Source organism: Lissotriton vulgaris, chromosome 10 (genome assembly GCF_964263255.1).
Source record: "Lissotriton vulgaris chromosome 10, aLisVul1.2, whole genome shotgun sequence".
NCBI lineage: Eukaryota > Metazoa > Chordata > Amphibia > Caudata > Salamandridae > Lissotriton > Lissotriton vulgaris.
In genome coordinates, this window is record NC_141698.1 from 133,146,605 (window position 1) to 133,162,098 (window position 15,494).

The window sequence follows — 15,494 nt, forward strand, 5'->3', positions numbered from 1 at the left end:
GAGCTCCTATGCCCTCACTTCCACTTGCAAGAAAATCTCTACCATCACTACTCTTCGAACATCAAACTGTTAATAGCACTATCACCTCCACCACTAGTTTGTTACTCCAGATTTCCCATATTCGGTGTCCATACTTTGGTGCTATGGTGCTGTATAAGACACTGTAGCACAAACCAAAACTGAAATAGCATCCGTCTTCCTAGTCCCGAGTCTTCCCACTCAAGGTAATACTACCCCACTCTGTATTTTCCACCTACACCTAGCTCCTCCAATCCAAAGCACTATTTACAGTTGTAGGTATGGGCTTGCCTCTCACACAATGCACCCTGTAAACACTTGGCTTGCAAGTTCCTTATTGCTTCTTTCAGAACAGTACGGTTTAATTAGACCTAAAACTCCCAACCCCTGGGGTGGCGGCACACATGTGCACAGATTCTACAAGCTCACAGAGACCTGATGAGCCGGGTACCTTCAAGACAATATAGCTGTCAGCTTCATAGAACTTTCCATGCAACGCCTCATCCACCATGACAGGGACAAAGTTCTCCATCTGCCAGATGGTGATTCCAGGAATCTGCCCCACATCCTCCGTGAAGAACTCAGAATAGTTAAGCTGTGGCTTCTCCAGGCTTTCATCCCAGCGCCGGGTCTTTAGGTCAGTGTACCTTACGTCCCCGTTCTGCTGGAAGAGGAAGAATTATTCAAGTTCACAACAGGAAAGCAAACCCTCAGGCAGCAAAAAAAAACACAAAAATCCTTACGTTCTCAGACAAGTTTCCAGAAAACTTCCAAAAATAATTTAAATTAAACTCCATTCATTTTTTTGATATTACTATAGAAGTACAACTTAGGTCAGGTAAATCAAATAAATACAGCATTCTGCTTTAGTGACACATGGCTAAAAGTCATCCGATATAGAAAAAAAGGGCTCTGTTTTCTGGAACGAGGCCCCCCCTCCAAAAGATGGTATAACAGTACAGGGCATGGAAGGAAAATGCTACTTAGCAATATGCATCTGTTCTTGGCATATAGAGTTACACACTGTGCATAGATCGCCACCTAGTGTTGGGCCCAGATGTTTGCAGTTGTTTTTGTGCTGAAGAGTCTTTGGAAGTCACGAGATAGGAGACGACTACTAGTGCGCATGGGCATCGGCTCCATCCTTAGATTGTTTTTCGCCAGCAGGGAAATGATGGAGTTTTGTAAGAAACAGGAAGAATGCTCATATAAGCTGTATCTAATTAAGATAATACTGGAACAGAAAAGGGTAGCCGGGGAGGCGGGAGGGCGTGTGTAACTCTGCAGCTCTACATGCCAAGAACAGATGCATACTGGTAAGTAGCATTTTCCGTTCGAGGCATATGAGCTGCAGATTACACACTGTGCATAGATTGTATTGCAGTACCGACTCTTAGCGGCGACCACCCGTATCGGTTGCAGTAGTTTGAAACAGTGTTTTGAGTACAGCCTGGCCCACAGTAGCTTGCTGTTTAGTTTGCAAATCTACAAAATAGTGTTTTGTGAATGTGTGCGGTGTAGACCATGTAGCTGCTTTGCAGAGGTCATCTAAGGGAATGTTCCCTAAAAATGCCATTGAAGCCCATATCTTTCTTGTAGAGTGGGCTTTAGGAGGAACAGGTAACGTACGTTTAGCTTTGTGATAGCAAATCTGTATGCATTTGACAATCCACCTAGCTATCCCAGATTTTGAAATGGGGTTGTCTTTGTGTGGTGGTGAGAAAGACACAAAAAGTTGTTTAGTTCTACGAAAAGGTTGTGTTCTTTCAATGTAGTAAAGCAATGCTCTTTTGACATCTAAAATATGAAGAGCTCTTTCTGCGACTGTTTGTGGCTGCGAGAAGAATACGGGCAGCTCTACAGATTGATTGAGATGGAAGGGCGAAATGACTTTTGGAAGGAATTTAGGATTGGTACGGAGAACAACCTTAATATGATGCATTTGCAGAAAAGGTTCTTGAATGGTCAATGCTTGTAGCTCACTAACTTCTTAGAGCAGTAATAGCTACTAGAAAAGCAACTTTCCAAGTTAAGAATTGCAGTTCACATTTATGTAAAGGTTCAAAGGGAGGTCCCATTAACCGTGTGAGGACAATGTTTAAATTCCACACAGGTTAAGGTGGTGCTCTGGGAGGAATTATTCTTTTGAGGCCCTCCATAAAAGCCTTTATGGCAGGTACTCTAAAATTTAAAGTGAAAGATGTTGTCTATGTTGTAGGTATGCTGCAATGGCAGCAAGATGCAGTCTAATAGATGTGTACGCTAAGTAACATCTTTGGAGGTGTAGTAAGTATTCTATGTTGTGTTGAATAGACACATCAAGAGGATTGATGTCGTTGTTATGACAGTATATTACAAAACGTTTCCACTTGGCTGCATAACATGCCCTAGTGGTGGGACGTCTAGCTTCTTTAAAAACGTTCATACAGTCAGGAGGAACGTTAAGATAACCGAACTCTAGGAGCTCAGGAGCCAGATCGCTAGGTTGAGCTGAGCTGGGTCCGGGTGTCTGATCTCTCCATGGTTCTGGGTTAGGAAGCGTGGAGACAGACATAGCTTTTGGTGCGGTACCACAGAAAGTTGCAGCAGTGTGGTGTACCACGGTTTTCTGGCCCAAGTTGGAGCAACTAGAATGAGAGTGAGGGAATGTTGCTGTAGTTTGCGCACCACTAGTGGAATCAGTGGGAGAGGTGGAAAAGTGTACGCAAATTTGCCGGACCAGTTAATGCATATCGCATTGCCTTTGGACAGCGGGTATGGATACCTGGTGGCGAAGCTCGGGCATTTGGCGTCTTCATGGGCGGCGAAGAGGTCTATCTGAGGTTGTCCCCACATCTGAAAGACCGGTTGAAGAACTTGTGGATGAAGTTCCCACTCATGGATCTGTTGTGTCAGACGGGTTAACAGATCGGCTATGGTGTTTTGTATTCCTGGAACATGTTGGGCTAAGAGGAAGATGTTTAGAGGTATAGCCCATCTCCATATCTGCTGCGCTAGCTGAGAGAGTTGCAGAGAGTGTGTCCCTCCTTGTTTGTTTATGTAGTACATGGGTGTAATGTTGTCCTTGCGGACTAAGACAGCTTTGCCAGATATGTTCTTTTGGAGTGCTTGTAGGGCTAGAAAAATGGCTAGTAACTCCAGGTGGTTGATGTGGAGTAACTTTTGTTGTGGTGGCCACCTGCCCTGCATGGTGTGCTGCAGTAGGTGGGCTCCCCAGCCGGAGAGTGATGTGCCCGCTGTCATGACTATTTGAGGAACTGGCTCTAGGAACGGTCGGCCGTTAGAAAGGTTTTTGGTGCTCCACTATTGCAGAGAGCGGTGAGTTCGACCGTCTACCAACACTAAATCTGTTAATTGACCTTGAGCTTGGTTCCATTGTCATGCTAAGCACTCTTAAAGAGGACACATCTGTAATCTTGCATGAGGCACTATGAATATGCAAGAGGCCATCATTCCTACAAGTTGCATGAACACTCGAGCTGGAAGATAGTGTTGCGGTTGGAATTTTGTTAAAAGAGCTTGCATATTTGTTATCCTGGCAGGAGAGGGATAAGCTAGCGGTGTTTGAGGTGTTTTTTATAGCACCGAGATATTGTTGTACGTGGGACGGTTGCAGATGGGACTTGGTGTGGTTTACTGTGAACCCCAAGTCGTGGAGTAATTGGATGGTGATGCAAGTGTGTTGTACACACTGACTGTATGAGCTGGCTTTTATGAGCGAGTCGTCGAGATATGGGAAGACATGAATGTGCTGTCTTCTGAAGTGTGCTGCTACTACTGCTAGGCACATGGTAAACACTCTTGGTGCTGTTGTGACTCCGAATGGGAGTACCTTGAATTTATAGTGCTGACCGTCCAGTACAAATCTGAGATACTTTCTGAGAGCTGAGTGAATGGGAATGTGGAAATAGGCGTCCTTGAGATCTATAGTGGCAAGGAAGTCATTTTGTAAAAGGAGAGGATGGACCTGCTGGAGTGTGACCATATGGAAGTCGTCTGATTGTATGTACAGGTTTAGCGGTCTGAGTTCTAGAATAGGCCTTAGAAAGTCGTCCTTTTTTGGGATAAGAAAGTACAGGGAGTAAATTCCCTTGTTTTGTTGATGCAGTGAAACTGGTTCTATTGCGCTTTTTTGTAGGAGGGATATTACCTCCTGCTTCAGCAATAGCAAATGTTATTGTGACATTGGACGCTGTTTGGGTGGTATGTTTGGGGGGGGTAGATGTTAGTTCGAGACAGTAACCTGCTTGAATTATTTGTCACACTCACCTGTCTGATGTGATGTTGGTCCAGACAGGAAGGAGTTGTTGTAGTCTTCCCCCAACTGGAGTGGAATATGGAGGGGAAAGTGGAGGGAAGTCATTGGGAAGGGGTGGAGGAAGAGAGGGAGTTGTTAGTTTTGCCTCTGCCTTTGTTGTTGTTACCCCTGTAACCCCCTCTTTGGTAGCCCCTACTGTAGGTGGATTGGGTAGGGGATTTGTAAGAAGTAGAGGGACTATCTGAGGAGTCGCATCTGGTGGTGCTTCTGTAGGATGAGCGACAAAAGGAGCGTCTGGGAGCTTGTGACTGCTAGGCTACCATAGATTTAGCTGTGTCTGTATCCATTTTCATTTTTTCAAGGGATACGTCTACATTAGGCCCAAATAAGTGTTGCTCATCGAAGGGTTAATTGAAGATGGCACTTTGTACTTCAGGTTTAAAAACTGAAATGCGTAGCCAGGCATGCCTGCGCAAAAGGACACTGGTATTAATCGCCCTTGAAGCGGTATCTGCTGCATTTAGGGCACAACGAATAGAGGTATTGGTGTTACCCTCTTGTATGAGTTCATTGGCCCTATTCATGTACTTGTCTGGAAGGTGCTGCATTATGGATTCGGACTCATCATAATGTGCCCTGTCGTACCTTGCTAGTAGTGCCTGAGTATTGGCAATACGCCATATGTTTATGGCCTGTGACGCCGTTCGTTTGCCTCAGGCGTCTAGGAGTTTAGACTCTGGTGGAGGAGCCCCGCCTGATGTTTGGGAATTGGCTCTTTTGTGTGCGTTGGAGACTACAAGGGAGTCTAGTGGTGCAAGCCCTTTAATGTAGGCTGGATCTGAGGGGGCAGCCTTATACTTCTTCTCAATTCGGGGGTTGATGATTTGAGTCCTAACTGGATCTTTGAAGACCTCTCGCGCATGCTTAATGACCCCTTTAAGCATGGGTAAAATTGTGGTGGACCTTTGTGTGGTGTCAAAGGTATCCATAAGGAAATCTTCCTCTACTGGGTCAGTATGTAGGTTAACCCCATTGTATTGGGAAGCCCTATGGACAGGTTGGTTAAATCCCATTGTGTCCTCTGATGGGGAAGGCCTGGAGGGGTATATGTCATCTTGTGGCATGTTAGGGACGTCTGGGGTGCTATAATCATCCCAAGGGTCAGGTGAGCCAGGAGAACTAGGATTATCTAGTGGCTCATTATCTGCACAACCCCCTGTGTCATCAGAGGTGTTATGCCTGTCATCATCATCTTCCAATGGAGTAGGAGATGGTGTAGGGGAGTGATGTGGCAGGGGAGGAGGTGGTGGTGGAGGAGGAGGAGAAAGTTTCCTTCGAGGAGAGGTTGCAATGTCCTTCTCAGGATGAGGAGCTGGTGCAGGCGTGTCGAATGGTTGTTTTTTAGAACTAAGAGTCAATCAACCAGTTTTGGGATCTTTTACAAGAGTCTTTTGTGTAGGATCTGGATGAAATAGTTCCTCTCTGGGAGGTAGATCCTTTGGTGCGGAGGTTTTTGGTTCCGTATGCTTTTTCGGCACCGAACCGGTAGCATCTTTTGGCTTCAAAACATGTTCTTTTGCAGTGTCTTTGTCCGGTGGACCGTGTGTTTTTTTTCGGCTCCGAGGCTTTTTTCGGCTCCGAAGCATGGGAGTCGGGTGATTTCGGTGGCAATTTTTTGCTCGGCTCCAAATGTGGTTTTGGTGCAGAGGAGCCTGTGCCAGTCTTCGGCGTCGAGTGCTTAGACATAAAAGCAGCTGGCGTGGAGGAGGAAGAAGATGGCTTCTTTTTCGGTGCCGGTAGGTGTGTGCTGGCACCGGGGATGGGCTGACTCGAGCCCGAGTCGCCTAAAGGGTTTTTAGGATTCTTCGCCGAGCCCGAAAGCAGGGCATGGGAAGCAGTATCTCGGTGCGTGCCCGGGCCCGAACGCGAGGGTGTGACTGAAGCCTTTTTAAAGGGTGTCGAGGAAGGGTTGGGGTCGACGTGTGTACTTATGACCCGCTGTGCCGGAGTGATGTCCTCGACATCTGAGTCGTCGGCCTCGGAGTCACTGTCAACGCCATGTTCTCGCTCCTGATCTGGCACGTCGACGCCCTCTTGGAAGATGTCGTCTGGGATCGAAGATGACGAGCGAGCCATGGTTCTTCAAGCTCGTCGGTCCCGAATCGTCTTCTTGGAGCGGAAGGAGACACAAGCGGAACAGTCTCTAGCCTCGTGCTCCGGTGAGAGGCAAAGTTTGCACACCTTATGGAGATCAGTGTGGGGAAACTTCGTCCCACATTGAGGACACTTCTTAAATGGCATCCTTTCCATGAGCCAGAAGATAAGGCCCAGGTAGGCCCAAAGGCCTTCGTCGATGATCAGAATGCAAGATTTCGAAGTTGTGAAGAGTTGAGTCGATTGGAAACACATTTGAGACAATACTGTAGAACAGAGTGAGGATTGGGCGCCGAAGGAGAATCGGTTCCAACCTGGAGCGCAGAAAACACATCCAAGCCAGATTGCGCAAAAAAATAATCCAAGGATGGAGCCGATGCCCATGCGCACTATTGTCCAACGGAGGAGTCACCTATCTCGTGACTTCCAAAGACTTTTCAGGACAAAAACAACTGCAAACATTGGGCCCAACACTAGGTGGGGATCTATGCACAGTGTGTAATCTGCAGCTCATATGCCTCGAACATTTTATTCTGCTAGGGTGGAAAACTCTGCTTCAGATTGCCTTAATAGTATCCTAAAACTCTGCTTCATTCACCTTCACCTGCCTCTGTAGACCTAGAGGAACTGGGGAAATGGTATCCCAGAGTACTACAAATCTGTTCACCTTCGAGCTGCTATTTTATTACATCAGGTAGTTTGTGGTATGCACCTTAGCAAAATCCTTCAACAGTAAAAACAGACATTGATACATGCCTCCTGCTTCTTATTCTTCTCTTCTGCCACATCAGACATCCCCTTCAAGACCTGCTTTGCCTGATCGTCCTGAGTGGAATCCTTACGTCGGCGTAGGCGCATTTTCCTGGCTGTCGGATCTTTTGTAGCGCTTGCTGAGGGAGATATACGGGAGGGAAGCAAGGATGACAGATTACAAAAAAAGGTTATATATGCTCATTCACTAAGTTACTCTGCTTAGTCTCTGACAGACATGCTGATTAAACCAATGTCTGTTGGTTTTATTTGTTCATCCCACTCGCAGCCTGTCAATCGTTCCAGTGCTGATTCACTCAATTATGTTCTATATGATTTCCTCAGAGCTCATTCGTGAAGTAAACAGCAATGTCGCCTGAGGGGTCAACTCCGGTCCTTCCCAGGTCAGTAGTCTTTGAGAGCAGAATGGCCAATGTTATTCACCAGGGTTCTCCACATAATACAGACAATACAACACACTTATTCACTCTTATTAGTAGCAACCCTATACCTGAAGACCATACTAATAAGAATACTAGGAGTATGAGGAGTATGGGGATATTGGTAGTCACTGATGTAGTAAATGTTTTGCTTAATCTTGCTTACTCCTACCTCCTGCAGCAGCAGCAACAGTTGCAGGAGATGCACCAGCCAATCGCAGTTGGTTCTGGAGAGAAAAGTCAATGTTGTACCACTCCGAAGTTCTGTCCACTGGTTTTGGAGGCATCACCAGGTTTGGATTTTCTCGAACATCTAAGACCTACATAGCAGGAAAATTAAAGAAGGCAAACAAGAAAGTAGATAAAATGTGTAGATATGTAAAAAACAAAAAAAACAAAAAAATGTGACTAAGGTAAAAAAAAATACAAAAAATATTTCGAAAATAAAATGAAAATATAAATGAAGACAAATATAATATAGAAGAGAAAAGAAAGTAAATACTAAGTAGAATGAGGATTGCTGCAAGGGAGTTACAATTATTTGAGAAAAACGAGATGTGATTTGAGACAATAGGTGAAAAAACAAGTTGAAAAAGAAGAGGAAAGAATTACAATAAGAGATTATAAGAAAGAAGAGGGTAAATTAAAGAGCAAGATTATATCAAATTCACAGATGAAAAAGAAAGAAAGAGAAAGCAAAACCTCAATTAAAAGTGAAAGCACGGAAAGGGTATTCTTAATTTAACTCTGAAATGAACCATCCCAAATTCCACTCCAGATTATTTAACAAATGATTAACAAAATAACATGTAGTCAACTTAAATGTAATGGTGTGATTTGATGAGCAATAAGTAGTACAAAGATAAAAAGGGATAAGCTGTGAACAGAACAGTGGGGGATATTTTGCAGTGAGGGCTCAAAACAATAATTTGTCCAGAGACAGAGTGGGGTCTGGAGGGGAGAGTTGAAAGCAACAATGGGAAATAAACCATCACTACTCACCCAACTGTAAATAGGAAATAGTACCAGAAGAAAAATAACCAAAGCAGTGGTACTGATTAGTGTAAATAAATGTTGTGCATTTGATAGACTAATGTAGGATCAATTTTCTTACTAAGAAGCCTAGCCGTTTCCATCGCCAAACCTTTTGTCTATCTCAAAGATGGCTATTTTTGTAGGTAATTAGTACCTACTACAAATCATTTGATTCGACTTATGTGTAGTTCTGACTAGATGGTTTGAAAAACAATTAGTGAAAAGTGAAACAGTGAAACGATAGGTACGTTTTAAAAAGGTGGCAGGGTGAGCGCTATGTATGGAGCCAGGGTAAAGATTAGTTACTGTGGAGGTTAGCATTAATGTGATGGATACAGTTAAGCAAATAGTATTAGTCTTGAACTCTGAGTTGGGTAATGGTAACAGTTTGATTTAGAATAACAATGAAGTCAGGATTAGTTTAAGGTACAAGAATAGAGTTCAGTCAAGGGTAGAGCCACAGAATGGTTTAGAGTTGCTTCTAAGTATTAGGTGAGGGTAACAGTTTGGCTTACGATAACAGTGAAGTTTGGATTAGGGTTAAAACTAAGTATTAGGACGAGGGACTGAGTTAGGGTTAAGATGTGTTAGGTTAAGGTTGAATTAAATTAACAAAGAAAATAAAATTAAAACTAAAGATAAATTCAAAACAAATGATGTGAACTAATGTCCATTTTAAAAGAAAAAGCCAATTTTATTCTATCTACAAACAGTTTTGTTAGAAAACAATTTGCATTTTGCAAACTCATTTTATCTATTCACATAAAATAATTTCCCCCAAGTATTTGATGCACACTTCTTTGAAATCTACTGTTACTCCTCTTAACAAAACAGTATAAGTCTGTTCTTCTGCAAGAGCAGTATCCCATATCCATAAAGTGTTCCAAAAAGTCTACTGCTTATAGGCCTGCTACTTAATTAGTCCATTTTATTTTCCACTAGGTCCCATCAATGTGCCCTAATATCATCTGAAAATTGCATACCCCCACAGAGTTGCAAACCTACCTTTTTCCCCACCCTTGAAATACAGGGTATGCAGAGGGACTCACTTATTCCATGGCTAATAAGGGACTTTGCATCAGGTGTTCTACTTGCAACAGGAAGTCTTTAGTGAAAGGCTCTTTGATAAGCAATTTAGAGAAGGGTTTACAAAGTGCGGCCCAAGAGCAAATCTCCTCTAATGTCCTAATGAGAACATTTTTAAAAAATGTTTTCATAAAGCCTGGAGAAATGCTAATGAGCTCGAAAATACAAGGTTATGGCATGGTGCTCTAATGCCTCACCAAGTTCGGTGCTATGACATGGTGAGTTTAGATAGGTATTTTCATGTGGTTATAAGTCTCTCCAATTGAAAATGCTCAAGAAAGTGACACCTCCTAAACCCACCTCAGCGGAGGCCCTTGTAAACATTGCCAGACTACTCTATGTTTAATATTGATGTCTGTGGAAGGGTTAGATTCAGTCTCACCTCAAGCAAGGTCAGGAAATGCACTGCTTCAGGGATGGTGACCAGGCGGTTCTTATTCAGTACCAGCTTCTTCAGCTTGCCACACCTGCAATAACCACACGCAGAAAACAATCAGTATCTAGGTTTAACAGAAACTGCAATGTCTGCTCAGGTACGATGGGTGAATATTGAATACCGAACCTTGATGTAACAAGATGCCTTGTGACCATATGCACCATCATCTAAGTTCTTACTTGAAAAATGAGCATAACCAAAACAGATTCCCAGCTTTGTCCACATTGGAACCAACTCTGCACCAGCATGTTGTAGACAAAACAGCATAAAAAAGGCCTTGGCTGTAAACACTAGTGGCATCCGTAGTCTTTAACTTTGCATTCGCTGTCACACTAAAGTAATCTCCGGTGTTACGCAGAAGAAAGAAACTTGATAAGAACTTCCTCTTGACAAGCTACATACGGCATCTACTGAATCCAGTAGCTGGCTTGTGAGTACCTGGGAATTGTCTACAGTGTTATGGAGATACTTTTAATTGATTCCAAGTGAATGTTGGAACTTGGTATTGGTACCTCATTGTGTCAATTGTTTTTATTTCATATATTTAGTACCTAGCAGAATTGCAGATGTTATTTTCTTTTGCACATGTGTAATTGTAGTATTTGTAAAGGGCATAAAACCAGAAGGCATCTGAGTGCTGAGCTGAATGAAACTGTGACCGGTGAAGACCCAGAGCAGAGAAAACTTAATCACTCTGCCGACTCAGAGGGAGGGCTAGTTTGAGAATTTCGGTCCAGGGAAGGCATGGCTTGGCAGTTCGGGCTGGACTGTTCCCATGAGGCACAGGGTCAGACTGATTTGCATATGGCCATGTCTGAACTGGGGTGGCGTGGAGTGCAAAGAAAACGATGGATTTAGGCCCAGATCTCTGTACTAGGGTGAATGTATGACATTGTTCTGCATTCTGTCCATCAACTGTGGTTTTTGCATTTGTCACCCCAAGTGGGACGGGTATGCTCAGACGTGAGTCCCATGCACTCCACACCACTGGATTCAAGCAAGCCAGGCTGAAGACGGCTGGAATGCCAGAAACCGGTCCTCGGAAGCTTGTTTCCGGTCCAGGGAAGGCATGGCTTGGCAGTTCGGGCTGGACTTTTCCCATGAGGCACAGGGTCAGACTGATTTGCATATGGCCATGTCTGAACTGGGGTGGTGTGGAGTGCAAAAAAACGAAGGATTTAGGCCCAGATCTCTGAACTGGGGTGAATGTATGACATTGTTCTGCATTCTGTCCATAAACTGTGGTTTTTGCATTTGTCACCCCGAGTGGGATGGGTATGCTCAGACGTGAGTCCCAGGCACTCCACACCACTGGATTCAAGCAAGCCGAGCTGAAGACGGCTGGAATGCCAGAAACCGGTCCTCGGAAGCTTGTTTCCGGTCCAGGGAAGGCATGGCTTGGCAGTTCGGGCTCGACTGTTCCCATGAGGCACAGGTTCAGACTGATTTGCATATGGCCATGTCTGAACTGGGGTGGTGTGGATTGCAAAAAAACGATGGATTTAGGCCCAGATCTCTGAACTGGGGTGAATGTATGACATTGTTCTGCATTCTGTCCATCAACTGTGGTTTTTGCACTAGTTTGAGAATACCCATGTTTTGATTTGGCTATGGAATATCAGGTACCTATTTAAACTCCTGATATATTCCAAGAGCGAATTCCACAGCCTGGCGGTCGCCACTGTAGTCACCCGTTCTCCCCACCTAGCTTTCCTGCACCAAGGAACAATCACCTTCCATTGACCCGCAGATCTCAGGGACCTCATAGGGGCATACCAAATAAAGGCAGTCTTGAGGAAGGATGGCCCCTGCAAGTGAAGAGCCCTGTAGACCAGGCAAATGGCTTTAAAACCACCCGCTTCTGAACTGGTAGCCAGTGTAGGGACCTCAATAGCCTCCCTGACTGAACAATGTTAAGGTACTCCCAGGACCAAGCAAGCAGCAGCATATTGGTATGCTTAAAGATTGTTTAGAGAGAACTGGTTAACATGTAAATACAGGGCATTGCAGTAGTCTAAGCGAGAGGTGATAAGCACAATGACCACGGACATCCTTAGATCTTGATAAGCCAGAAGCAGGAGCTCACAGTTCTATTAATCTGGGAGTCAACACTCAAGGTGTTCTCGAAAGTCACACCCAGGTTTTTGGCTGCAGCTGCCGGAGCAGGTACGATGCCACACATTTCTGGCCACCAGCGGCTATTCCAAATGGAACTATCCTTTCCGAAGATAAAGATCTCAGATTTCTCCCCATTCATTTTGAGCCAGTTCTCCCTCACCCACCTGCTGATCTCCATCATGCAAGCCCTGAACCTGTCAGCTATCTCTTTCCAGTCATCAGAGATGTGAATGTGTAATCAAATATCCAAAAGGCCACAGGATGCAAGTAGTTCCACAGTAGGAACCATTTGAATGTGTCAACTGGAATTTTCACAAGTGGAAATGGACAAATCTAGTGGAAGCTTGACCATCAACTTCCTTACTTAACTATCTTGTTTCTCCCTTGCATTGGGAGCTACAATGATTCTTTGGTCAATCAACACTTTTTCCTCCTCTGGGACGCACTTCATTCTTAAAGTCCCAATATTCCCAATATTCTCCTCTATACCAATTTTTATTCAACACAAATCATCTAATACTTTCTCTGCCGCAACATTTCAATTACTTATCTCACTGACTTTTTCAAAAGAGTGTTTTTCCTCCCACTAAACTTCTATAAAAGACATCCCTAATTCCTGCCCATTTCAGCAACTTATGCAGAAGGGTGAAAACTCTCCTGACTCTACAGAAGGATAATGACCAATATCCCAGGGATCATCTTAGAAAATGTGTCTCCTGACCCCATGGTTACCAATATCACAGAATTCCACAATTTCCTTCCATACCATTATAATGTACAGTCCTGAGTATCACATTATTTACATTTATAATAGGCATAGTCAAAGCATATTTTTTCTATTTATTACAAACAATTGCTAGAAGGGCAAACAGAGGGTGGCAGAAGCTGGTATGGGAAGAGTAATAACAATTGGTACTTCTTCCAAGAACGTTCACAGCTAGAGTACTCACAAACTCTCTCACAGGCAAAAAGGTGTGGTTAGAATTTTAGTACACTAGTGCTGCAAACATCCCTAAAAGAAAAATAGATATTAAATAACAATATTTTGTCTCAAATACTTAAAAACATGGGTATCTTAATATGGTGGATCATCCATCTAAAATTTTACCAATGGTGACCAGGGCACACTTGTAAGCCAAATTGGTAAACTACAATTGCTAACAGTCATTGGGATTTAAAGATGCTCATAAAAGCTAGACTTTTTGTGAAAGTTCTTTGGCCAGCAGCACTTCGTGCATACCAATTATTTTTATTTTGTCAATTTTCAAGCATATTCATCTAAGAACATTAGAAGTAAATGCACTTTCTCAAACTCTGCATGTTTTATTTTCTCCGCACGCCTCAGTTAATGCATTTCATACAAATTCTGATCATAACAAGTTCCCCATTTTTTTCTGTTCAGTATCAAACGTCACTTTCTCATCATAAAATCATGATTTCTAAACATTTAATCATACATCTATCTGTGCCCTGGCTAAAATTTAAGCTGTTATTTACTTTTGGGCACTAAAATGCTATCTCTTCTTCTCTCACACTCTGAAAAGCATCTATGAAGGGAACCACTGAGATTCAGAGGTTGCTTCTCACCCTATCGATATTCTCAAGCACAGGACCTCTCATGGGCATAAACTTTCTTTACTACTTTGGCTGTGTTGGGGATGTCAACCATGCTACATGGCATTAGCCCATGGCACTTTTAGTGCCTGGGGCAGATTTGTAAGGTAGTGACATGCTGCTGCCATCAACGCTGCAGACCAGAGAACTATGCTGCTCTTGACAAAGAACAACCGTTTTCTGTTGAGAAAGATCTGCTTGCTCTACAAACTCTTCCGAGTCAGATACATCTGTAGACAGAAATAATTCTGTAATTTACAGAAACTATACAGAAGCAATAACAAAAATTGAACATTCTAATAAGAAAATAACCCTAAAAAAGTGAATATACTTAAAAAGGACCATTTGATGTTACAAATTGGACTACACTGTCCCTCTCTAGGGAAAAAATATGTTTAGGATTGCTCACATCATAGGATCGGTTTGATTAACAGACAAAAACTGTGCCATAATGTATTCATTCTTTTACATAAAAACAGAGCATTCCCTCACCTGCAAAGGCTTTCTGGAATGAGCTCCAGGTTGTTGTTAGCAGCCATGAACTCCTCGAGACTGGTCAGCTTCCCAATGCCTGAAGGAATGCCATCAAAGTCCACTTTGTTGGAATTCATGTACAACTTCTTCAGCTTGGTCAGCTTGCAGATAGCAGACTGAAAGCACACAAACAACAATCTCAACAGAGCTCATTGACGGTTTCCTAAGGCTAAATAAAAAAGCGTGCAGGGGCAAGTGACGCTTTGAAATTTTGATCCTCTGATCAAATGCACCCTATAGCAAGAACACACGGTAGGATACAACACTTCCAATCATTGCTTACAAACCATTGCTCAAGCCCTGATGCTTCCCCACTTAGACTAGGTCAAATCACTCAAAGAGGAATATCCATGAGATGTTTAATGGGTAACAGGTCAAAACAGATTAAAAAAAAATACTGACTGCAAAAACATACTAAAAAAATTCTACTGCCAAACTATCTGCCATAAAAAATATATATCACCACGAAAATGTCTACATTTATTAAAATCCACAATGACACATATCCTTTTAAATAAGTTAGTACTGGACTTAGACTATGAACTTAACCCAGTTCTATAATAAGTGGGAACCAAGTATTTCAAGATTTTGGAAATGAAAATTGGTCGATCTTGCTGTATTTGTGCTTGGTATGCATCTTGGCAGCAGATGTTTTTAAATCTGTTTCTGGAGTCTATAGTTTTCATGTGGGTCTGGGCAACGTGACTAAGTCAGGCTCATTACTGATTGACTGAGGTGAGCAGAACTGCATCGGAGTGGCCACCTTAAAGGATATCCGTTATCAGAGCGTCTTGTGATATCTACTTTGTCCAAGCGCACCACTCCGTTCCATGAGCTACTCAGTGACCCAAAGTCTCTATGGCAGTGGTTCCCAATCTGTGGTACGGGGACCCCTGGGAGTCCGCAAAGCACAGTCAAGGGGTCTGCGACTATATGGAAAATATTAACAGATTAATAAATGAAGAAGCTAAATCTATAATTGCAATTTTTAAAATGTACTGAAAATATGAAGGAATTTGAAGTTGGACACTAAAAATGTCATTAGTATCCT

At 43.2% G+C, this 15,494-nt stretch overlaps 1 protein-coding gene across 2 annotated transcripts in view; it reads right to left on the reverse strand.

The window, feature by feature from the left end:
* The window catches only part of FLII (FLII actin remodeling protein), a 241,054-nt gene that overhangs the window by 108,114 nt on the left and 117,446 nt on the right, over positions 1-15,494 (reverse strand). Inside the window, exons 9-13 of one of the 2 annotated variants that reach the window (XM_086940706.1) lie at positions 14,402-14,559; positions 10,124-10,208; positions 7,793-7,940; positions 7,187-7,320; positions 470-679 (exon numbers count right to left, since the gene is read on the reverse strand). In XM_086940706.1, the coding sequence (XP_086796832.1) occupies positions 470-679; positions 7,187-7,320; positions 7,793-7,940; positions 10,124-10,208; positions 14,402-14,559 (735 nt within the window). Of the gene's footprint in view, positions 1-469; positions 683-7,186; positions 7,321-7,792; positions 7,941-10,123; positions 10,209-14,401; positions 14,560-15,494 lie in introns of both variants that reach the window. The other variant, XM_086940705.1, reaches the window with a different exon arrangement.